Here is a 24,106-nt window from a genome sequence, read left to right on the forward strand (position 1 = left end):
CGTTGAGCGTGTCGCGCGAGAACAATATATTGCTGTGAGCGAGTATCATAAGTACGATGGTGGGCACCAAAGACTTGTTAGATATGGTGGCAATGCGAAAGTTTTAGATATACGAGCCACGAAAGTTTTATATATCGCGAGTCACGAAAGTTGTAGATATAGAGGGTCACAAAGATTAGATATAGAGTGTTACAAAGATTAGATCTAGAGTGTTACAAAGATTAGATCTGGGATAATAAAGCGTCAAACGGTACGCCATACGGAGCTCCCATCAGACACGGCTTAAGCGCTTGTAGTCCATCTCTTGCTCACGCCTCGCATCGCCTTATCCCTCGCCTGACTCGCGGGGTCTTCGAAAGATATCAGCCGCAGAACAGCAGGAACCTTGGTCCATATCACTCCTACCCTTCGTTCAATCCCGCTAGATCTTGTACTCGGCTCGGTGTGAGTAGGCTCGTTGATGTATGTCTATATGACTGACGCAATGGTTACCAGGTCTTTCGGAGTGGACCCCCTCCCCCTCCTGGCAGGCCGGACTTGTCAATGCTATGGTCGCTCGCGGAGTAACACGTCGTGACTGAGTAAAATCTCTCCATATCCCTGCTCCGTCCGTCTTCCAACTCATTTGCCTATCCGGTGTGCATTTTGCGTCGCCACTGTATGTCATTGCGAGCTCAAACACAAATCGATCCCTATCCCGGATGACGTATCGCATTGAACGCGATATGCGACAATCCACGTGCCATTTCAGCGAGAACAACATGATGTCCCTCCCATCATCTCGGACGAGCCCCGCAAGCTCTGTCGAAGCCGTCCGAACCGTATGGACAGGATCATGAGGAAGCGCGCAGACCGTAATCTAGTTGGGCAGACGCGCGTTCGACTCATTGCATGCAATCCATATCCTCAGACATGAGGGCGCGCTGTAAGCCTGCTGCCAATGAGGAGGGGAACATGCAGACACCGCTACGGCCGGCTGGGGGGTCAGTCGACTGAATCACGGAATGCACGGTTCTGATTGTCCCGCGCGGTAGAAATGACTGTAGAGTCATGCAGGGAAACAACTCGTTCAACAGAACTTTACACATACAGTACAATCAAGAAACATAGCCGCGTTACTCTTGTGTGACGATCAAAATTTGCCGTAGACCTCCCACCGAGCGTCGCTAAGTTACAACCCAGAGTCAGTACGCGCACGACGACGTGCATAACACGCAGGACATTACCGGGAAAAACTATGCAAAGTCGCCTCCGGAATACACGATATCTTCATAGCACACCATATCGTCGTCGAGATTCAAGGTGGGCTTGGGCTTCTTCGCAGGAGGTGCAGGGGGTGGATGCGGTTTGACGATTCCCTTCACCGCCAACTCCAGATCCTCTTCCCATTCGAGTGCGGCGCCTTTAGGCAAGCTCTCTGCCAAGATTTGCACTTCGCCAATGCGTGCTCTCAGCCCGTCTAGGTCACGTTTCTTGTGCAGCTCAGCATCTGGCTTAAGCGCATTGATCAGTCGGGTGACTTCCTTGATCTGTTGCCTGCAGCAATGTACACTCATCAGTATGCGAACGATGACATCCCGACTGTATAGTATACATACGAGCATTTCGTCAGCCTTCCATCAACCTCTTCCAACTCTTGATGAATGGCATCCACCAGACGTCTCTTGGCCTGACGCTTGGTTTCGTGCATATGATGCCGCACGCGTTCTAGGCAGAAGAATGCGTGGGGTATGGGTCCCAAAAACAGCATTCGGTAGTACCTATGAGGCCATTCCATGTTCATGGCGGCGGTGCGGTATGAGTTCATGATCCGCTCCCGGATAGCGTCTAGAGGCTTCGTCGTTGTGCGTTGCTGGACGCGAGAGCGGTGGTGCAGGAACGACTTTCGGATAACATCTGCTGCCTTGATCTCGTCCTCGCTCGGCTGGCTCGATGCTACATGGTCATCACGGATTTCGAAAGCGACATCTTCTTCGTTGACTTCTTCAGGAGCATCCGCGTCATCAAAAGCAGAAGCCGGCTGTGGCTTCTGCATTTGTGAAGGAACGAACGGTGCGGCGTCAACTCGCAGGGTTGATTTAGGCAGAGAGGTTGCACCCGAAGCTAGCAGTATAGGGATTTCGTCGAGCTTGTTGTACACGATCCGTCGCACACCGGGGAGCAGCTGAGAGTGATGCGTCGACTTGCCGGCTTCATGTATTTGAATCATCTCGTCCATCGAGGAGCCCGCTAGGCACTGGCGGACCTCCCATGCCAGGTTATCCCAACAAGGAGCGGTCACATAGCTACCAAGCAGTACTGTCAATGACGTCAAACACGATGAACCCGAAATGACCAACCATTCGTAACTACTATCGAATCTGCCGTCGTACCTCTGCAACGACGTGACTATCTTGTGTACGTCTAACTTGACCGACATATGAGGTGAATTATACGCCACTGGTGTAAAAATTAGACTAGCAAAAGGCAGCACGTTACGGGACATACATAAGCAGAGATTTCTGCAACTAGCATGCATGGTGTCAAGCTATGTAACGGCAAGAATTCGGAACACATACACTCGCGTTATGAAGATACTCTTGATCTGCCATCCGATCATTGACATGTTGCGGTTCTCATACAGGAGGTGATCTATACATTCGTCAGCAGATGGAGACGTGATTCGTCTCTATATGTGTGCCCTCACCTGCATCAAGGCCCGTGTACAGCTGCTTCAGTAGAGAGGTCATCGGACCTGTGTACAGGTAGAACGCCATGATTTTCCTCTCATACAAAACCGGTAAATCATCAGCCACCCGCTGGAGCCAAGTACGCGGTAGGGTGATCTCATGAAGGGTACCGAGCTTATTGAGGGCGGTGGCTAGAGTGAGCAACGTGCAGAGATGGTCCATAAAGTTGCAGAGGACTCCGATGTCAATTGCCAAGCGTTTGTCCAAGATATGGCTACGGTGACCCGTACTGTTAGCCGCGAATAAGAAAACAAATTGTTGACGTACTTCAGAAACAGAACACCACTAGGCAACGATGCCCGATGGTTGTTCATCATCAACCTACACATGTCGTGGACTACATACGAGGCATGCTCCCCTCTTCCTCGTAGGAGCGGGATTGGCCGGTACGCTCTAACTGCAATAGCACGCGGAAGATGTCCGCCTAAAACACCTCGATCGAATGCTACACCCAAGGAGACGATGCGAAGCAGGGAAGTTAGGAACGTGGGCGTGAACTCCCCTGCGCGCGGATGAGCTGTGTAGAGCCAATCGATCGTCCAGTTTCGGACGACCTGTATGGCGGCTTCAAACTCTGGTATGGAGGCTACCTGAAGGTTCGGCAATGACCCCATCTTGTAGAACGACGGCTCCAATGCCTCATGCAGCAGGCGCAGCCAAAATCTGAGATTGATGATGAGATCGTGTCCAAGTTCAAATTATGAGAGCTGACGTACCGCCTGTGGCGTGCCTGCTCGTAGAATGGTTCCACGCCATATACAGTGTTGTAAATAAGGATCTGTTGAAGACAGATCCTGACTCGCAAGTTGTACAGGTCAGTGTCAAACCTCTCCGCAGCGATGTGTATTTGAGGACAATGATCCGACCGAGGGCAGTGACCAAATGCGGCGTGCGGGAGGCATACACGGAAGACCCGTGCATTGCGGCACGACTCGTTCTCCTCCACGACGTTCTTGCGCAGACGTTCTTGCAGTGCTCTACGCAGCACGCGGTCCAGCTCTGAGCGAAGTATTGCGATGCCTTGTTCATGAGGTCGAACGGAAGGAGCTATGCGCTCGCTGCAGAAAGTGTATAGGACGGTGTCCTTCTGCACGACAAAGAAATCTTCAGAGTCCGTTTCAGGCGCAAATCCGAAGATACGACGAATTTCCGGCGTGTCGGAAGGTTTCTCCCGGGATGCAAGGCCCCACAAGATTTGAGCGTACAGTTGGAAGTATTTGAGGACTGTTGCCATTGCAGGTAGTGTAGCATGCGCAAAGTTCAATGAGCCGAAAAATGCATGATCGAGACAGAGAATTGCTGCAGCGTCGTTTCGATGCCATCGATGAAAGCGTTCGCCAAGGATAAGGAGTTGTTGCCGATTGTTGGTGGCGATAGCCCGAAACATCAGAACCTATACGCAGTTAGTGTGTGAATCAGACATCACTTCGAGCAGCGCACCTCGTCTCGCGTGCCATCCTCAAGGTGGCTAATATCGAGATGCTGAAGTCTTTGGAGCAGTTCTTGCAGAGTGACATTTGCTTTGACCAGCTCTGAGCTTGTATCCACGCCTAGGGATAGTCCTTGCCAAATTCCGTCAAGCACACACTGAGATGCACGCTTCGCAGAGTCGGGATTGCTGTGGTCCTTGAGAAACGCGGCAATTGCCTCCAGCACGTGGCCCTGCGTAAGATGTAACTCTGCTACCTGTCCGAACTGACCAAGCTCATCGAGGAGATCCACCTGGGAAACGTACAGACCACGGTCGTCGAGGAACTCCAGTATTTCTTCATCAGACTCGAAGAGTTCCCTCGCCTGTCTGGATGAACGACAAGCCTCAATAAACGACGTAAGCTAATCCAGTATGGGACTCACTTCAGTTTCCCCCCTCTTGCATACTCGAGACGCGAGACGTTGATAATGCTTTCTGCAACGCCCGCAACCACGTTATGACCTTTGACGATGGCGACTGCGTCGTCGAACATGCCGGCTCGGCGATAACACTGCGCGGATAAAGTGTATTCAGCGGCATGACGGTACCCATGGGCAGCGTTGACTTCATCACGGCTCTCCAGATAGCATTCCGCGGATATGCGGAAATAAGTAGTCTTCTCCTTGGCTGCAGCGTCCGCTGATCTCCAGAATGCCTCCGCTGCTTTCCTGAAGGCAAGGATGCGATCGAAGTCATCGCCGCGTGCGTCCACGGGAGTACCACGGGCTTTCTCTCTCAGGTAGTACGCTTCGGCCACCGCTCGCTCTCTTGGAAGCAGGGCACGCTCGTAGCAATGCATCGCCTGCGTATAGCGTCTGTTGTCGAACAACGTCCGAGCTGTCCGAGCCCATTCCTCTGGGGTCGAAGACATGGCCAGCCGTGGCACGTCGGAGCCTGGCGTACAGTTCTGAATCTGACCTTTTGCGCCCCACAAAATCTGCAAGAATGTTAGACATGGTCATGGTCATCTCGGTGTGCCCTTACTCTCATAGGTTCGCTCTTGTCTGAATTATCCGCTATCCAGAGATTTTGGCGAGCGCGTGTGATAGCGACGTACAAGATTTTGAGCTATGCATACGCATCAGTGAAAACGTCTGAATATGGCGGATGTCTTGTACTACTAACCTCACGGCAGACCCCATTGTGACGACTGTCGTCAAACCGTGGGGCCCTCAAAGCTTCCCCGGATCCTTGAGGCAAGGCATTCAGAACAACACGCCATTGCGACAAGTCGACTGTGGAGTCAGCAAAGAAATTGTACAAGAGTACCTACAGCACAGTTCAAGATGATGTTTCCAACAGATGTATGGCGACACTTACGTCGTTGAACTCCAAGCCTTTGCTCTCATACGGTGTCCTGGAAAACGCAACGACGATCAGTTCTCCTTTTGGCTGCGAAGCAATAAAGCTAGCCAACATGATAAGTCCGATGTTGCCTATCTGCGCCTGAAGTTTCTCCTTGGCAGCATCATCACGAACCATGATACCTTTAAAAGCAAGTGAACTATGAGCAAGCCAGATCTCTGAAAGACCAGACATTATGACAAACATTGCTGAGCACCGAATTCTATCTGTGAACCACTGTGACAATTTGTGAGCGACAGCGACATATACCGTGACGGGAAGTAAACGTGCTTACGAGTCTCCGAACAAGAATTGCTCGTAGCGAACATTGTCGTCATCCCAGCCGGTGAAGAACACGGGCTTTAGGCCATCGATGATACCGCGCTCTTCTCCAAGATTATCAATGGCGTGGGGCCAAAACTTAGTAAGCAGCTCCACCACCGAGCGGGCGCAGTTGACGATGCCTGCATGGGACCGGTAGTTGAAAGCGAGCTGGAATGCCTGAGGCTGCGGACGTGGACCTGGAGACTGGGATCCCGAAGTCTGTAAGCCAGAGCATCGAGGTCAGTTTGGGCGAGATGGACATTCATTTGGTCTAATACCTCTATGCGGTAGAGGAAAGACTTGAGGTCGTCGAACCGGAACGCGCTACCAACCGCAATTGTCTGCGCTGTATCGCCAGCCCAAAAAAGACCAGAATCGGGGTTGCTGCACAGTGAGCGAATGACTACGTCGGAGATGCCAATCAGTACATATGTTAAATCTGATACAGGCGCCGTCATTACCCAAAGCATCGATGAGAAGATTGTCTTGTGCTTCGTCGATATAGCTAGATCGGGGACGTCAGAACTCCGTTGCGACCGAGAAGCCAAGACACAAACAGAAAGTCCATCTGCTTGCCGGGTAGGCCATACTCCCGTAAGGCGTTGAGTATGACGTGTGTCCTGTGTTGGTCGATAAGTATAGGACCAACGACTATAAGGGCACCTCGAGAGCGTCGTACCGGTCCGCAGCATCGTATTCTCGACGCTCTCGCTTGCGCTTCATGTATGCAGCGAATAGCTTATATATGGTCTCTCGATGATTAGCGAATGTTCCTTGTGTGCGATGACTCAGATTGAAGTACGCGTCTTTCATCAGGAAACCCTTTGTGCTGCTCAGAGCTTGCTCGGAGCCCTTGATGATACCTGATCAGAATCCCGGAATCCGTCAGCAAACAACATCACAGCTTACGCGATGCACACGCACCTATGATCTCTCCAAATACAAGTGCAGGGTCTATGACATAACATAAGCTCAGAGATCACAACTGAAAAGGTTCGGCGACATACCCAGTCCTTTGGTCAGTGGCTGCGGGAAGTGACGCCAGTAAGAATTCATGAAAACCTTATACGATACGAAGGCCGCGCGATGCTGCCGCACAGGTTCGTTCGACGAACTCTCCCCATCGGCAGCCCCAGACATGCTCGCAATGGTTTGCAGTAGTGGCTGTTGCGAGTCCTTCATGAAGTCCGCGTACTCAGTTTCGAGCAGGCGGCATAACTACAAGACTAGTCAGTCACAGAGGTTCGCCTCGCACCCGACTGACTCACCTGGTCGAACGTGATGAACATGGGGAAGTGCTCGTCCCCAAGCTCGCTATAGCGCTTCGGAAGATCTGCACGCCGCTCGATCTCCTCATCGCGGTCGACCAGTCCTTGATCTTGTCGTGCTGCTCTGGTAAGAGCTAGTTCCCTGAGCTCTTCGGGTTGCTTGTCTGCAGAGGACAGGGAGTCGTGCAGCTTGCTGTAGTAATCCTGGACTTTGTCTGCGAGGACTCGTGACTGCGTCACGAACATTTGACGAGGCTTGGCAGACGTGTCCTTCTGTGCATTCCAAGAACGCTCTATTCCAAGGATTTTGAATAGCATCGTCGTCGTCTTCCTGTACTGATCGTTAGATTAACATGAGGGCTCTGGGAAAATCGTACCCAGTCCCACTTCTCCCTAAAACGTAGCAGGAGCCGGGATGTTCTATGATCTGCTTCTCTTGCGGTCTTGAAGTCAATGAGCTAATGAGCAACGAATCGTTTGCGCGCGGACCAGATAGGATACGCACGAAACATCAAAGACGTGCACCACGTCTTGGTCAGCTAAGATGCCTGTCGTGACTGATAAGCAAAAGCAATCCGCAGGATCAAGGACACGGTGACATACTGTTGAGGAACGCCTGAGCACAGTATAAAGCATGAGCGTTATGCTAACCCGCTGACTATTCACGAACGCACCTGCGAGAGCGTCACGTATTTCTCGAGGCTGGAGTAGGAATAAAATTGAGCAACGTGTGAGCATATCAGAAACAGCAGCGCGTACATCAACATCTCGTGCATCTGCAAATCAAGTAAATAACGGAGAATCGAGATCAAAGATAACATACCTTCTGCAGGTCGTCCTTATGCAAATCAGGAAGCCCAGATGAAGGCGACAGCGTCGGAGCTTCGAGAGGTGCTGGAAACGTCGCGGGAAGAATGACGTGCGCGTGCTCGCCCACTTTGGTCGGTCGGTTGCGGTATTTGCATCTAACGAAGAACGTCAGTGCAATACATCTTCTCAGAGAGTATTCATTTACCTGTCCCTGTACTGCTTGCCTTTGCGAGATAGCTGGTGACCGACGCCATCCCAAAACCGGCGGTTGATCTGCGCGTGCGTATATATACCGAAGACCTTGATCACTGATGACAAAGCCTGATTAGAAGAGGGTCATGGTCGTCTTCACGTTGGTCAAACCTTGACGTTGGACCTGCAGGCTATCAACGACCGACTCTCGTCTGACAAGTGGAACACTTACATCGCTCTCGTACTCGGACACGCAATCGACTTGGTACTGCATGCGAGGAGGTTAATCACTGTGCCCGACGTGCATATTGGACATTGGGTACATACAACTAGACGAGAGTCCCCAGTCATCTTCGCCTCGTAGATAGGAACCTGCGCCGCGTCCGTCAGCTGTTTCTGATTGTCCTGCGAGAAGTGTCCATTCGAGAGTGCCCTTAGCTCGTGTGTCAGCGAAGGTGGCCTAATCACCGAGAGGAACAAACAGACTTGATCTTGTTCAGAGTGATGTCGAAAAGCGCGGTGTTCTTCTTGCGCATATATCGTAGGTCCGTGTCGGCGCGAGTCGAAATGAGGATGCGCCATTCTCCGAAGCCGTCGGCGTTGTCAAAATAGAGGGCCGCCTTCATCGGCTGAACCATGGGGTATGCGACGGGGATTTCATCGGTAGCAGGGATGTCTGGTACGGAAGCTTCCACTGAAACTTCCAGCGACTCCGGGCCGCCCTGCTCGGTTTCCTCGAGAGGTATGTACGCTCGCTTGAAGGTTTCTTGAAGACCGGGGAGTCTGAATACCCCGAGGTAGTACTACAGCAGGTCCACATCATACACCCATATTGCGACGACGAATGTGATTTCATACCTCCAAAACCTTTTTCAGCTCGTCGATGAGACTGGCTGCTACAACTGCGGCTTCATCTTGACTTTCGGGGGTTTCAATCCCCAACTCATCGAATGGCTTGGTGTCTGTGACTGTCTTGAGTTGCGGTTGTCTAGATCGTCTCTTCTTCTTCTGCTTTGAGCTCACGATCTTGATGACTACCTCCTCATCGAGGTCCAATGTGTCCTCAGTCGTTTCGTTACGGTCAAACGAATGGAGAGCGAGAGATTCTAGTGCCGCGGTGACACGTTGGATGTCCTGATGATTGTCTCGTAAGACGGCCTTGTCGATCGGTGAAGACGTAGGCAGTATCAGAAAGTGAAGACTGAGCGAGAAGCATCCCAAAAGTTGTCGAGCAGTTGATGAGACGTAGGCGAGGGCATTGTCAGGTACGCTTGACACAATCCAGTCGCCTATTCTCTTCGCGGCCGCCTCGTTCACAGCTATAAGTCTTGGTGAGCGGCGAGAGAATCGAATTGTGCACTTACTAGGGGAAAACTTACCGGAAAGAACGAACTCCAAGAGATGTTGATACTGAGACAGCCCCTTGACAACATCCTCAACGCTAACGGCTGAATACTCGAGATCGTGCTCGAGGTCGCGAATCGCGTCCTGAAGGACGACCTCGTCCTTCAGCGCGGCTGCGTTGTAGAGACTCGTGTCGTGTCTGACACGAGTCTGAGCCTGGTCGAGGTTCTCGTTACGCTCCGCCATTGCAACACGGAGGTCAGAGTGCAGGAGTGTGGTAGATGCAGAGTGTTCTACACGAGATACCTGTTTTTGAAACAAGGTTGTGATACACCTCGTGGGATAAGCTTCCCGTGCCCCTATTCGGACAACGAGGTACTATATCGGGCCACGATCTGAGCCACCCTAGGTAATGGGCCATCGTGGCCTACAGCGCGTTCTACTCCTTCTATCGCCACACTTTCGATATCTACAGCTTGCTATATGTCCCACCATGCACTATGCTCACTCACACGCCCATACAGCAAAGGTTTGGAGCAGGGCGGCGATTATGAGGGAGGGTACCCCGATTTGGTAAGTGTCAGCTGAGAAGCCCCGACCTACGGACGCCTTCTTTCATCTTACTCTCAGCCCTCTACCGCGCGACAACTCTACTGCCATAAGCATACCTACGCCCATCCCTGCACGCACTCTCAGGCCCACCAACGATGCCTGACAACGTATGAGGCCATATCGAGGTTTGGGGTATGCTGATCAGGGTTCCGCCGACTATGTGCAACTACATTGCTAAGCTTCGAGACGTGCAATCCAAACTGGTATGTTTGCATAGTCAGAGCTTCGGTCTTTCATATCTGAAGGTTCACTTATTTTTAGGTATTTTATTTCACCCAGAATCACACTCGCAATAGGACCGCTCAACCGCTGATCGAGACGACGACCACGGCGAACTACATGAATACGGCAGGGCCAACGCGAGGTTCAACACCATAAATAGGTATGTCCATTGTTTCTCAAGCAGATCATACATATTCGCCTCGATCTTCGCCATCCAGGACTCGACAACATGCATGCCACTTCCTCGCCATCCCCAAGCTCGGGTCCATCCCCTCAAGCCAGCGCAAACTTACCAATCTCGTGCTCACTAGTTATGAGGGTGGATGGGTGGGAATGACGACATGGGGTCTGCAGTATATAAGGCAGAAGTTCGCAGTGAGTGCTCTTCAGACTCGGACACTCCCCAGCTCGCAATCAGATCTCTCTGCTGCCGCCTCACCTCGCAAACATCATGCCCTCTCAGCTGTGGCCCGAAGACTCTGACGTGGACAGTGACGAAGCACCCGAGCTGCAGTCAGTTACTGACACCGATAGCGAGCGCGACTTTGACGACGAAGACCATGACCTCGATGATCAAGAGAGTATTGAAGACGACGATGACTCCGATGGCGAGATCTGGACCGACATAGATAGTTCGGAGGACGAGATGAGCAATGACGGCGATGCTGGTGAGTGGCCGCGTCTCGGAGTAGAGACACTGCCATGCTGACATACGATTTTGCACAGTAGATGAAGATGATAAAGATCGCAGTAACGGTAGTGGTGCCGATGTGCATGCCGATGCGCAGATCAAGTGAGTACTAGTACTCACCTTTACACAATCGAACCGGACAATTGACATGATCATACAGTGACATTACGGAGGCAATGAACTCATCGGCCTTTGAAGCTGCCAGTGAGCCTGAGCTCGCTGCAGATGCAGGTAAGTATTTAATTGGATCGTCTTCCGGGTTGACAAGGATACTAATACTATGTTATACAACCAGGCATTGTCAAGCCACCCAACTATGAGTTCGAGAATCACGAGGAGCGACTTCAGGCGGCAGTTGCTGCTGTTAAGTCGCGCGGCTTGAAGGCAAATGGGCAGCCTGTCTATGCTGTCCGCGCGGCTGCGAGAGACTACAGCATCGCCCGCCAGACGCTCGCAGCTCGATACAAGGGGGAGACCCAGTCACGTCAGGATGCGCATGCAAACGAGCGCAAGATTTCGGCTGCGCAGGAAGAGGTCCTCGTCGCATGGATCAAAGAACTTGGGCGGCGCGGTGTTCCCATGTCCCAGCAGGCTGTTCTCGACTACGCATCCGACATCGCAGAGACCCCTCTCGGCGCGACTTGGTACAAGCGCTTTCGGCGCCGCCACCCTGATCTCTCGGTTCGCTGGACAACAAAGCTTGAAGAATGCCGCGCGCGCGCCCTGAACAAACCGAACGTCACGAAGTTTTATGAGCTACTCAAGGAGATCGTTGAGACGCGGCACATCCCACCCGAGAACATCTACAACGCCGACGAGAAGGGGGTGCAGCTAGGTATCGGAAAGCGCGCCAAGGTTCTCGTTGATCGCGACCAGAAGACGGTGTACAACGTTGAACCTGGTAATCGCGACCTCATAACCATCATAGAAACTGTATGTGCTGACGGAACGATGATCCGCCCGTGCGTGATCTTTAAGGGAATGCGCCGCAATCTGGAATGGGGAAAGGTCAATCCAGCGAATGCGAGGTGAGTTTGATTTCCTCAATTTCCTCATGTGCTTTTCTCACTGGTCTTTCAGCATTGCGATGTCGCCTAATGGGTGGACGGACCAAGATCTCGGCCTTCAGTGGCTCAAGAATGACTTCGAGCCAATGACGGCGCAGCGCAATGTTTCCGGGGCCCCACGTCTTCTAATTCTCGATGGACATAATTCTCACTGCACCTACCGTTTTTGCCAATTCGCGGCCAACCATAATATCGAGATTATTTGCCTTCCACCGCACACTACACACGCACTGCAGCCGTGCGATGTAGGGGTCTTCGGGCCATTGGCGAACTTATGGAGGAAGGAAGTCACACGTGCTCACCGCCAGGGGATAGCTATCACGAAAACAAATTTCCTGCAGCACTATGGTGCAGCTCGTGAAGCTGCATTTAAGTCGTCGACGATCATATCTTCCTTCAGGAAAACAGGGATCTGGCCCATGGATTCTCGTGCGATTCCGGAGGATGCGTATGCACCTGCACTAAACACGAGCAAACAAAGTGACCCCATCGTTGACAATCTGATATCCCTGCCTCATCTCTTTCTCCCTCGCCCTGTCCACCGCACGCAGGGCACAACGATGAATGTCCCCGGACCTGCGCATCCCGTCAGTTTCATCTTCACTGGCATCCCTCGCCGGCTCCCCCCCACGGCCTCTCGTACGGCGCTTCTGACGCAAAACGACGAGCTCCATGTGGTTGCAGCTGCCTGCATCGAGCAGGTGCAGCGTGACCATGCATTGCTGAAGCTGAAGGATCGCGAGAACAGGACCCTGCGAGAGCAGCTGCACTCGAGGGCCCTACAGGCAGGAAAGGGGAAGAAGAGGACCAAGGGCCGCCGCCGCCGCGCAGGCAAGACGGGTCATCCTCGGCATATGACAGGCGAGGAGAACCTGAACCAGCTCGCACGACAGGATGCCGAGGGCAAGATGCAGGACCTCTTCAAGGAGGCACGCGTAGAGTTCAAGGAGCGCCGCCAGGCGATCACCCAGGAGGAACGGGAGGTGGCGCTTCAGCGGAAGAAGAAGGAGGCCGCCGAGAAGAGTGCAAAGAAGAAGGAGACGGCCGCAGCGAAGAAGGCGGCGAAGGAGCAGGAGCGTGCTGCTGCTCGCGCGATGAAGGAGCAAGAGCGCGCTGCTGCCCGTGCCGCAAAGGAACAGGAGCGCATGGCGAAGGCGCAGGAGCGCGAGGCTGCACGCGCAGTGAAGGCGCAGGAGCGCGAGGCTGCACGCGCAGCGAAGGAGCAGGAGCGTGCGGCGAAGGCGCAGGAGCGCGAGGCTGCCGCCGTCGCTGCGCGTGAAGCGAAGGAGTTGGCTGCGCAGAAACGACACGTTCTGGCAGCTGGTACGCCAAAGAAGACGACGAAGGTGGCCAAGAAGGCGCAGTCTGTGAGGGGATTGAAGAAGAAAGAGGAGGCCATCGCTGCTGGAGCGAAGAAGGTCCTGAAGGCGTCGAGCCTGATCAAAGACTCTCGGCGCGGTCACAATGGAGGAGGCAGCGTCTCCAGCTCGGAGAGCGAGTCCGTCTCAGAGCCCGGCTCTCCAATTCCTGCTCCTACGCACCCTCCACCACATGGTGTTCGTCCCCGCCCTCTGCGTCGCCCAGGTGCAACCACTGGCGAGGCTGTCGCAGCCCCTCCCACTGGCACAACTGCTGCCAGTGCTGTCGCTTCTAGCACTGCGGTTGCTGGCCCTTCTTCTTCTACGTCCTCTCAGCACCGCGCTGAGATGGAACCCGTTGCCGCAGTCACCGGGGAGGCCGATGAAAATGCGATGCAGGTCGACAGTGCGACCGTCGAGCAGACTGCGGCCAGTGTCAACCCTGCAGAGCTCGCAGTCGCAGCTGTTTCGCGCCCACTACGTCGCAGTGCCCGTCGCAAGGGTCAGTGAGGACCATTTGATACCCTCCATGTACTATTTTATTCGTGCTCGTCGTCCTGCACTCGCTATGCCTTACATACCCTTCGCTCTCTGTCGGCGCTTACCTCAGCGCTTATGTTGTACCGTGTGGCCCACTTCGGCGTCTGACTGTCTCCCTGTACTCGTCTCATGAAAATATTCACCATGTCTCGCTGTCCTTACCTAAAAATATTTCGTGCTTTGGAATACATACCTGGGATGTCCTAGCATCGACTGATATGCTCAACGCAACATAAATGAGATGTTTGGACTCGGGGGAACTTGTGCACTGCTTAGGTGGCCCAGATCATGGCCCGATATAGTAGCAACAGTGGGTTCAGGGCACTTGTCAAAGCAAGTGCGCTGGATTGGCTACAATCACAGGATGCGGTGACACGCTAGGAATCGCGGGTACTAAGATGGCTTGCGCAACCTTTCCCTCGCGTGGTGAAGAGCGGACTGCAGGGAATCCGTTCTCAACGGTATGTTTCGGCAATATACGGCTATAGAAAGAGCAGAGATGAACTGTGCAAATATTGATTGATGTTGGTTTGTTCACCTGGTGCTGTCGTCGACGCGTGCAGCGTGAAAGACTACCTGCAGTCGAACGCAACGAGTGAGCGGTCAAGAGAGGTTTTGTCGCCCCTAAGTATACACCGAGTCGATCGCCGTCTGCACTTCGCAGGCTGTAGCACGTTAGCGCGGCCGTGAGTGTGACGGGGTGTGACGGACGTCGCGGTGCCTCGGCACGTGTGGGCATCTCCACCGTGCCATAGCTGAGCGTCGTCCACGCCGCCTAAGCCTGCCCTGTCTTCCCCAACTCTCCGGTGAGCACAAAGTCCTCTTCTCTAGCGCTACACTCCCTGTATCTTGACCGCCCAAACACCTAGACCATGCCGCCTCCTCACTATGACTTTCTAATCAAGGTTAGTACACAGAGACATCCATTCGGATTCGCACTCACGCCGTCTCATCCAGTTGCTACTCATCGGCGATTCAGGTACACTCACTGCGATCTTGCCAGTCTTATCCTTACGTCTCACCCGGAATAGGTGTCGGGAAGTCATGTCTCTTGCTACGATTCTGTGACGACGCATGGACGCCCTCGTTCATCACGACCATTGGTATTGACTTCAAGATTCGCACAATCGAACTCGACGGCAAGCGCATCAAGCTCCAGATTGTGATTATCTCCATTGGTCTGCGAATGGCATTCGGGGGCTCACAACGTTCTGCAGTGGGATACGGCTGGTCAGGAGCGATTCCGGACCATCACCACCGCGTACTATCGCGGCGCAATGGGCATCCTCCTGGTCTATGATGTAACGGACGAGCGATCGTTCAACAGTGCGTGGATAGTCTCGCTCGGATGAGGTTGCATACTGACTTCTGTGCACCCCCAGACATCCGAACATGGCACGCCAACATCGAGCAGCACGCCTCCGAGGGAGTGAACAAGATCCTCATCGGGAACAAGTCGGACTGGACGGATAAGCGTGCCGTCACAGAGGAGCAGGGCCGCGAGCTCGCAGACGAGCTTGGCATCAAGTTCATGGAGACCTCCGCGAAGGTCAACGACGGTGTCGAGGAGGCATTCTTCACTCTGGCAAGGTACGCAGAGCCTTCATTTGCTACGGTCGCTGGGGCACTGCCTCTGACGTTGTGCCCGATTGCGGCTAACATTGTACTGCAGAGACATCAAGGCACGGCTCATCGACTCACAACCGGAAGCTGCGGGCGCTGCAAGTGGTGCCCCTGGTTCGGATGGCGCAGTCAAAGTCAACCAGCCCGCAAACCAGACTGCCGGAGGCTGCTGCTAAGCATCTCCAGTGTGATTAGATGTTGCATACCTGTACGTCTCGCCTGTGTTGTTATGGATGTTCCTCAGATGGTCCCTCGTCGTATTTATATCCGTGTAATGTGGTCGCGCTCCTGACCTGTCTTCTACCATTGCTAACAGCAATCCGTCTTATACATGCACGTCCGACGCGTGCGCGCTACCTTTACTCTGAGATGGGCGTGGCATAATTCCAGTTGCCGCCCCACCACCGCTTGATGCGCTCGCCGCCCCATTCTTCGTACAGCTCCTTAGTTACACTGACCTTCTGCAGGTCGTCTGTCTTCGCAAAGTCGGCCATGCCCTTCCATGCATCTAGTATCGGATCTGCAGCGCGCACGATGCCCAGCGGCATTTCGGGCGGCAGTATGGGTCGCAGCGCTGCTTGCAGCCGCTCAGTCAGTCCGGGCAGCTGAGATGCCCCTCCAGTGACAAAGACGTTCTGCGGGTCAGGTTAGGTCACTCGAGGACGCCATCGGTGCACGAGGATATTCGTACCTTCGCAAGAAGGCTCTTCTCGCTATCGGGGAAACGTGATAGGACGCTCTGCAGGACCTCGCCGAGGCCTGCTGAGTCCACGCCCGCCATGCTCGGCGAGAACCACGCCTCGCACACGCGCCACCGCTCAACATTCAAATGAATGCGCGCCTTTCCTACTCAGCCTCATTAAAACCGCGCCAGAAGATAGAGGGCTACTTCCACATACCCTCGACGTCACCGTCGTCATACTGTGGCTTGAACGCGGCGAGCAGCGCTGACCGCTGCGCGGATAGGGACGCGTGGGTGTGCTCGTGCGTGAAGGACGGGTCGTGCTGCAGCAGCTTCTGCTCCACGGTGGCCAGGTTCGCCATGTCTTCCTCTTCGTCAGATGAGGCGGCGTTCGCGTTCTGTAGCAACGGTCAGCGGTGGCGAGGCGAGGCGACGGGGAAGTCCTACGATCTTGCGGTATATTGCCCAGTCGGCGTCATCCGCGCCGAACAAATCCTCTGCAGAAACGTGAGATAAAGTGCGCTGCGTAGTTGAGGAACCTGCCCTGACCACCACCGGTCTTCCTTCGCTTCTTCGGGACGCGGTCATCTGCAGCCAGATTGGCGATGCTCTTCATGCGCGCTTGCGACGCAGCACTCTTCCGGTCGGTCAACGCGAGCTTCCTCCGATTCCGCTCCTTGATCTTGTTCATGATCGTCTGGATGGAGTGAATCGAGTGAGATGCGACGGACAGACGCGACAAGCCTGCGACGGACCTCCTGCTCCTTCCGCAGCTTGCTCGACCAACCAGTCAAGTCGCGCTCGCGCTCTTCCTGTTCTCGCCGTTCTTCAGCTAGCTTTTCTTCCCGCTCTCGCTCCTTCTCCTTCTTCGTCCGCTCGCGCGCTTCGAATCCTGCCTTCAAGAGCCGCTGCTGGCGCTTCTGTTTCAGGCCATCCTCATCAAGCTAGTATGAAGTCATTCAGTCAAGTGAGTGTAGAGAAAGCAGGATCAGCGAACCTCGTCATCCGGAGTGTCGAGCAGATCGAACTGCGGTGGGTTCTGATGATCGGGAGGGTCAACCTCTTGGAAGTAGGTGAGAAGGACGGCGGCTTGCCTCCAACTCTTCTCCGTCCGCCTCCTTCCTGGCTTTGCGCAACTCAGTATCGAGCTTCTTGATGGCTTTGTCGAGCGCCTGGTCATCGTCGAACCCTTCCTCCTCCAAGATGTTCTATACAGACGTTAGAAATGCTCCTGACGCGTGTTTGCATCACTCACGGCCCAATCCTCCTTGCTCTCCTCCGCGCGCCTCTCTCTTAGGCTTAGCATGCGCTGTAGATCGTCCTCCTTCTGTCCCAGCTATGCATAACGCGTGGACTTAGCCTCGCACGATCCGACGCTGGGGTCAGCGCACCTTCTCTAAGCGTGCCTTCGCCGCGATCATCTGCAACCGTCGCCCTTGCTCCCTCTTACGCTCAGCAATCTCTGCGAGCTCCTCTTCCGTCTTCTCTTCCACCACGGGCAGAGCGAACGGATACTGGATGATGCGATCTGATGCCCGCAGGTTGAGGGGATCCTTGAGCTGGCGCAGCAGCGCAGGATAGTCGGTCGCGAACCCGCAGAAGTTGCGCAGCATCCACTGGGTCATATCGTACTAAGCGGCTAGCGGAATCTCGAGCAGATGATCACTCACATTGGTCTGCACAGGCGTGACGCGAGTGGGGAATGTGGGGTACTTGAGTTGAGCGAGTTTATGGAGGTAGTCGGTCGCCTGGTTCGCGCCCCATGGTATCCGTTTAGCGTGGCTCATCAATCCTGTTCCGTTCATTACCGGAGTGACCGATGTCGAGGCGGAGTTGAAGGAGACGACGAGTCCGTCGGAGGTGAAGGGGACGGGCGGGGACGGCAGATTGTTGTGGTAAAACGACATCATGGAGTCGACGCAGTAGGCGAGAGAGGGAACGGAATACTGCTCGAACATGAGTTCGGACGTCAAGGCTCGCGAGTGCAGCGGCGAGCACAGTCGCTCGCTCATGAGGACGGGGTGCTCAACCGTCGACGCGTCGATGCCCAGATGGATGAAAGCATAGTCCAACGCGTTCTCCTACGTCTCCCGAGTAGCCAAGGTCAGTTCGGGCACGACGGGACGCGTAGAAGAACTCACGAGCGCGTCGAAGTTCAATAGCACATCGCCCTCCCATGGCGTCTTCGCCTGGGACTTTGCTCCGCTCTCCGTGTCTATCCCGTCTCCGAATAACAATAGCGGCTTGTTCGTCTTGCGCTCCTTGTACTTTGCCACGGCGTTGGGCTGGCATCGCGGGGTGGAGGACGTGCAGAAACCAAACTTCAGCGTCGTCGATCCGTTGTCGATTACGAGGGGTGTTTGCTTTCCTCTGTGTTCATCGTAGGATGCTGGTGGCGAGAGACTGGGGATGGTGAATGGTGGTAATGGCGTGATGTTCAGCGTGTCCGCCATGGCGATGCGCTCCAGATACAGCGAGCACTGGGAAACACGGCAAATCCAACGGCGCAGGATAGGACGGGCGTGGTTCTGGATGCAAAAGAAGGCAGCGCCATATTCGAGTCTGAGCGTCCTGTCAAGCTCTGTTCTGCGTCAATTGCCTTTCTCAGCGTTGTGCCTCCCCCACGTGCTTCCGACCGAACTCAGGACGCTGTCGGCGCTGTTGTCGTCGACAATGTCGACGGTCGCCCTGAGACGATCATCATCGCGCGCGCTCGACATGCCACTGTACTCTTAATCAATCCTCGTCACTTGGCACGGAACGGCATCAACATAAGGAGGACCAGTTCAAATTCTTCGTGAGCATACCGGACATGCCTCCGACGTGGTCGTACAAGACGCTGCTTCCATAATTGGTCGCAGCCTCACGTTACAGTCTCAGCACATCCTTCCGCATGCCCTATAAGCTATGTGCTTGACGCGGGCTCAGTACATGCTGCACATGTGGACGTCCGTGGAGGATTTTTATAGGTGAAGTAACTGCTCATTTGCGAGAGTCAGATTCGTAACGTTCGTTAACAACGCGCAACGATTGATGTACCGTCCTTGGCTAGAAAACGAGCCCGATATCCTTTCTGCACTCTTGCATGAGGCCTGAGCACTGAGCACTGAGCAATGAGGGCATCAACCTACTTGAACATCCATGCACTGAGCAAGTGGGTTCTATACCGATTCTACACAGATCTTATCATCACAACTTACATATACATCTTTCCGTCCATGCGCCTGCATCACTAGTCCCCACAGACATCTCTCGCATGACTCTCCAACGCGCCGAACGCTACGACCCTGACTCGCCACTCGAGCAGGAGGTCAAGCTTCCTTCCGCGCCGTGCGCCACGCTCGCTACAAACGCGACGCTCCAGCCACCGCTCACGCGCCGCGGTACCGGTCCCGGCCTCATCCAGTTTCTCCCTGCGCGCGCAAAGTACGCGGGCAGCACAACCCTCGAGGGCGAGCAGGCAGTGCAGAAGTCGCTGGACCCGGAGCCCGTGCAGAAATGGGCTGAGGAGGGATATGCGGTCGTCGGTGTCGAGGACGCGGGGGCATCAGACGTGGGCTGGGGCGTCAACGCCGCGCTCGCAGAGGGCCTTAAGGCACTCAAGGCACTCCCCGAGCTTGATACTCACGACAAGTTCGGTGTGATCGGTGTGTACTTTTGCGTGCATGAATCTCAGGCGTGATAAGCTGAATGACTGGTTATGCACGCAGTCTATGACGCGGAGCTGATTGACGCAGTGCACGACGCAGTGACTCAACACCCAGAGGTCGTCGCGGTGGTCGCATTTTCGGATACGGTGACGACTACGAACCCGCCAAGATCGACGCTATACCACCTGCCTGGAAAGATTGAACCCGGGGGAACGGGTGCCGTGGAGGTGGTCGCACACGAACATGCGCGGTCGCCGTACTTCGTCTTACCCCAGGGTGGCGCGTACGAGCCGAGCGCAGCGACAGCCGCGCACAGCAAGTCGCTCGTATTTCTGCGCAGGCATATCGGCGGACCGCACTTCGACATCGAGGCGATCTGGGAGGAGCACACATACTTCGAGTTCGAGGTCCGTTCGGTCGCGAAGACGATGGGCACCATGGTCGTGCGTGCATAGATATGGGGCCTGGAACGTGCCGCTGACGATGCCCCAGCAAGAGCCGTACGTGAACCATGTTACGACGATGACCGGTGGCATCGGACGCAAGAACCTCACTGCTTTCTACCGTGACCACTTCATTTTCAGGTGTCAGAGCAGCTTGTTTTCTATTCACCTGGAGTCTAACATTTTCCACAGTAATCCTCCAGATACAGCCTTAAGAACTGTCTCCCGCACAGTGGGTGCCGACCGCATCGTCGGTGCGCCGCGCCATCCCGTGCTCCTGGATCCCTGCTAACCTCCACGCAGAAGAATTCGTCTTCCACGTCACGCACACGACTGCGATCGACTGGCTGCTTCCCGGTGTCCCGCCCACGGGCAAGAAGTTAGAGATCCCCATGCTGGGCGTTATCAACGTTCGCGGCGACCGCCTGTATCATGGTCCGTCCGAAGCCTTTGGTCTGAGTCATCTTCCCTGCTCTGACTGAGATCGTCGCAGAGCATATCTGGTGGGACCAGGGCACCGTGCTCAAGCAGACCGACCTTCTTCCGGATATTGTGACCGTGTTCACCCCGATGGGCCCGCGCAGGCTCAGGCTGCCCGTCGCAGGTGCTGAGGCCGCACACATGCTTGTGAACGAATCAGATGGCAGATCGAACGAGATGCTTGGCTGGGGATACCAGGACTGATTGTGCACATTGGTGTGCTTGCAATTGCGTCGGGGTTATGTTTACGCTGCCAACAGTAATGCGATACGGGTATATCACTTCGATGGGTGTCTGCACCTGTACAACGCTTTGCAGATGCTTCACGCCGTAGAGGGCTATCCTCGCATCGCCTGCAACAGCCTGGGTCTCACGGCGTCCACCAGAAAAAAAGAACCGCTGACGACATCGTGTGCCTATGTAGATGTGTTCGACGCTTCTATACGCGCCAGCGAGCGAGCGCTACGCTGCATCGATGCATATATACATAACTTACTTATCATTGCGTTCACTGTCCCTGCGCTCTCCTCCTCAAGTCCAGCTTCGAGTTCTTACAGCGCACACCGAGAGCCATTGAAAGTCCTCACGAGGTACGACTCCGCTTTCGCCAACAAATATCTTTACTGACATCGTGGTTGCCACTTAGCGACGCGACCACCATCGGTCGCTAGCACCGCGCGAATCGACGACCAAGACGGTCCATTTGAGCTTGTCGGGTAGCAATACCGGATATCAGGTAGTGTGTTATCACATTAAGTATGCTTGTTCTTGGAGAGCCGCGGTCTGAGACAATGCTATCAGTAACGTGTTTCCATCGTCGAGGGTCTGCGTGCCAGCTGTCGACACACACCTGCAGAGGACTTTCATCGGTGGGACATCGCGGTCTCATCGCCGTATAATACATCCCACGTCAACGAAATGGACAGAGTCGAGTCGATGTAAGTGTCACTGTCCAGACGCGGGTACCATAATTAACAAATGTGGAATATAGTACAGTGACAACATCCGAGGGCTCCCCTCATGGTCCGTTTATCCCGCGGCTTCCTGTAGAGGTCTGTGAACGGATCATCGATCACCTAGCTACGGGATGGGATATCAAAGACACTCGTGCAAAGAGCCAGCATCTGTCCACTCTCGCATCCTGCGCGCTCGTATGCCAAGACTGGTACTACTTGACGTGGTACCATCTGCATCAGCGCATGTATCTGCGAGACCGGAAGGATGTCCTCTCGCTCTCCAGGACACTCCGCGCAAGACCTCGCCTCCGTGAGGTCATTCAGCAGGTCGTCATATCGGGTGCTTCTCCCGGGGAGTGCCAACCGATCCGGCACCTGGGGACGTTTGCCGCTATGCTCGCTGGCAAGGTCCCGTGGTTGTCAAGGATCGTCATTGCAGATGCTGAGTGGACCGTCGGCTCGGTGCGATTGGAGGACATCGGCTACCTAGCTGCGTTCAACTCCATTGACACTCTACACCTATCCAATGTCACCTTGTCGAATGTCGCCCAGCTGTCACACCTTGTTTCAGCACTCCCGCGGCTGAGGTGATTATGGTGCGACAAAGTTGACTGCTTGCAAGTCTCCCCAGCCTCCCTCCCACTGAACTGTGCAAATGTGGAGTATCTCGTCGTGCGATGGGTTGCACCGGCAGTCGAAAACCTCCTCGTGCAGATCAGCCGGGCTTCCCGAGTACGCCGTCTCATTCTCGGGGTTACAGGCGAATTGGCTCCATCCTCGGCAGCCAGCAGAAGCCAGACTTTGCTGGATGCCAGTTCCACATCTGCAGAAATCGTTTGGCTCCATATTTCAATTGATCCCGGTTATCCTGTTCGTGATGGTACCACGCTCGGAAAGTCTTCTCAGTTCTCTTCTCGCTACCTGGCTGATTGTCACATGCCTATTCCAGAGCGACACTGTAACCTTTCACGCCACGACAACCTGTGGCAGTTGGAGGTCATACTACATCACCCCTTTGCAGGGTGGCCCTGGATCCCACATGTCGTGTCTCGCATCGTCTCGAAACACTTCCACGCTCTGTCTATCACGTTATGGCTCCAGAAGGACCACATGGCCGAAGACCTGGACAGAATGCTGACGACAGTGGAGCAGGATGATGTCCTGACGCAGTTGGACAATATACTGCAGCAGAAGCGCTTCTCCAGTACTGTTGTGTCGCGCAGCGTCTGTCTAGGCATTCACTGGTTGTCTGGCCATGGACTTGTTGGGATGGGTTCAGCACTACGGGAGCAGTGCGATCGTTTGGACGAGCTCGTCAAACGGAAGATGCCACACTCGCATGCACGGGGTATATTGAGGTACGTAGTACTATGGACTTGGTATTGCGAAGGAAAGCTGAGTGTCCCTGGGAGCATTGCACATAACTTCCAAGAACTCGTCAGTTGGAGGGAGGACGTGCACAATATACGTGATTACAGAAAGGAAACAGGCCGCTGGTTGCCCCGGGGCTGAGGAGCCTCGAGGCAGCACGGATTGACATCCTTCAAGTTGCAACCCTGCAACCTGGCTCTGTTCGTCGCATGGAGTTCGTGAGTATGAAACCATCATCCTTAGGCCGCTCTGCTAATTTATTGCGCGGTCTGAACGTACAGAATGGCCCCGCGGCCACAACGCGGGTCGATATACTGCTGGTGTCGGGGAAGGCATTCGCGCCCACTTATGCTCGAATGTAATACACTGCATGGTCATTTATTAGAATGAAGAATTGTACAGATAGCGGTACGGATGTTGTGTGCTGGAGACAGACATTTGATTGTTATAGAACGAGTTTCGAAATCCGTCGAGACCGGATATATGCAATTATATTCGGGCACTGCCCGTACCAGTGTGCAGTGGACACTTGTAGACGGTGCGGTGGTGGGGTGCGACCGTATCTGCACGGATGGGTACGAGACAAGGGGGTGGTAATCCTGACAAACGTCAACCGATTCGGCACCTGGGGGCGTTTGCCACAATGCTCGCAGGCAAGGCCCCGAGGCTGTCGTCCGTGGGGGCGCATGCAACGGCATACCTGTCAGTAGGCATTTGTGGCGCAGCACCTTGTACTTAGATCCGAGCGAACCTGGCGGGAGGTAAGTTAGCGGCCGCCTGGAGGGTCTGCCTGGAGACTAGTCCCGCTCTTCAATCGATCCGATACCTTCTCTCGGCCTGGGTGGCCTAGTTGTCTGCGCCTGAGAGGGGACTGCGAGAGGTGGGAGAAAAAGGGCTCCTAGCTGCTGCAGCCTGGGTACATAGCACTC

The 24,106-nt window shown here is 54.4% G+C and overlaps 5 protein-coding genes across 5 annotated transcripts; 3 read left to right on the forward strand and 2 right to left on the reverse strand.

Moving 5' to 3' along the window:
• Positions 1 to 1,235: 1,235 nt before the first annotated feature.
• B0H18DRAFT_880310 (uncharacterized protein) lies at positions 1,236 to 9,728 on the reverse strand (the record flags this gene model as incomplete). The annotated part of the gene is made up of 31 exons (XM_048040758.1): positions 1,236 to 1,536; positions 1,599 to 2,298; positions 2,353 to 2,456; positions 2,553 to 2,631; positions 2,687 to 2,943; positions 2,997 to 3,392; positions 3,446 to 4,122; positions 4,170 to 4,527; positions 4,584 to 5,137; positions 5,185 to 5,268; positions 5,326 to 5,469; positions 5,521 to 5,557; positions 5,618 to 5,687; positions 5,750 to 5,781; positions 5,840 to 6,072; positions 6,129 to 6,271; positions 6,330 to 6,373; positions 6,426 to 6,488; positions 6,548 to 6,731; positions 6,793 to 6,822; positions 6,876 to 7,086; positions 7,137 to 7,467; positions 7,514 to 7,579; positions 7,642 to 7,738; positions 7,956 to 8,101; positions 8,152 to 8,267; positions 8,365 to 8,406; positions 8,466 to 8,571; positions 8,625 to 8,941; positions 9,039 to 9,457; positions 9,518 to 9,728. 31 exons carry the CDS (start codon positions 9,726 to 9,728, stop codon positions 1,236 to 1,238), a joined length of 6,552 nt encoding a protein of 2,183 aa, XP_047890698.1.
• A 4,998-nt stretch (positions 9,729 to 14,726) lies between these two features.
• Positions 14,727 to 15,860, forward strand: B0H18DRAFT_1021301 (rab-type small GTP-binding protein). Its single transcript, XM_048029530.1, has 6 exons — positions 14,727 to 14,877; positions 14,930 to 14,951; positions 15,004 to 15,134; positions 15,190 to 15,298; positions 15,355 to 15,562; positions 15,645 to 15,860. Exons 1-6 carry the CDS (start codon positions 14,845 to 14,847, stop codon positions 15,769 to 15,771), a joined length of 630 nt encoding a protein of 209 aa, XP_047890699.1. The 5' UTR covers positions 14,727 to 14,844; the 3' UTR covers positions 15,772 to 15,860.
• On the reverse strand, positions 15,861 to 18,856 carry B0H18DRAFT_1021313 (actin-like protein Arp5p). Its single transcript, XM_048029531.1, has 12 exons — positions 18,419 to 18,856; positions 17,948 to 18,358; positions 17,669 to 17,893; positions 17,533 to 17,613; positions 17,372 to 17,485; positions 17,275 to 17,316; positions 17,033 to 17,221; positions 16,827 to 16,974; positions 16,725 to 16,774; positions 16,495 to 16,675; positions 16,287 to 16,441; positions 15,861 to 16,230 (listed from the first exon to the last, which is right to left on the reverse strand). Exons 1-12 carry the CDS (start codon positions 18,728 to 18,730, stop codon positions 15,955 to 15,957), a joined length of 2,184 nt encoding a protein of 727 aa, XP_047890700.1. The 5' UTR covers positions 18,731 to 18,856; the 3' UTR covers positions 15,861 to 15,954.
• A 415-nt stretch (positions 18,857 to 19,271) lies between these two features.
• On the forward strand, positions 19,272 to 21,263 carry B0H18DRAFT_936048 (uncharacterized protein). The gene is made up of 7 exons (XM_048041796.1): positions 19,272 to 19,431; positions 19,514 to 19,924; positions 19,988 to 20,370; positions 20,420 to 20,511; positions 20,563 to 20,624; positions 20,674 to 20,805; positions 20,864 to 21,263. Exons 2-7 carry the CDS (start codon positions 19,534 to 19,536, stop codon positions 21,052 to 21,054), a joined length of 1,251 nt encoding a protein of 416 aa, XP_047890701.1. The 5' UTR covers positions 19,272 to 19,431; positions 19,514 to 19,533; the 3' UTR covers positions 21,055 to 21,263.
• A 414-nt stretch (positions 21,264 to 21,677) lies between these two features.
• B0H18DRAFT_564946 (uncharacterized protein) lies at positions 21,678 to 22,629 on the forward strand. The gene is made up of 2 exons (XM_048038616.1): positions 21,678 to 21,788; positions 21,842 to 22,629. Exons 1-2 carry the CDS (start codon positions 21,769 to 21,771, stop codon positions 22,395 to 22,397), a joined length of 576 nt encoding a protein of 191 aa, XP_047890702.1. The 5' UTR covers positions 21,678 to 21,768; the 3' UTR covers positions 22,398 to 22,629.
• Positions 22,630 to 24,106: the final 1,477 nt, after the last annotated feature.

The sequence above is a fragment of the Fomitopsis serialis genome, assembly GCF_022376445.1.
Source record: "Fomitopsis serialis strain Sig1Antser10 chromosome Unknown B0H18scaffold_61, whole genome shotgun sequence".
Taxonomy (NCBI): Eukaryota; Fungi; Basidiomycota; class Agaricomycetes; order Polyporales; family Fomitopsidaceae; genus Fomitopsis; species Fomitopsis serialis.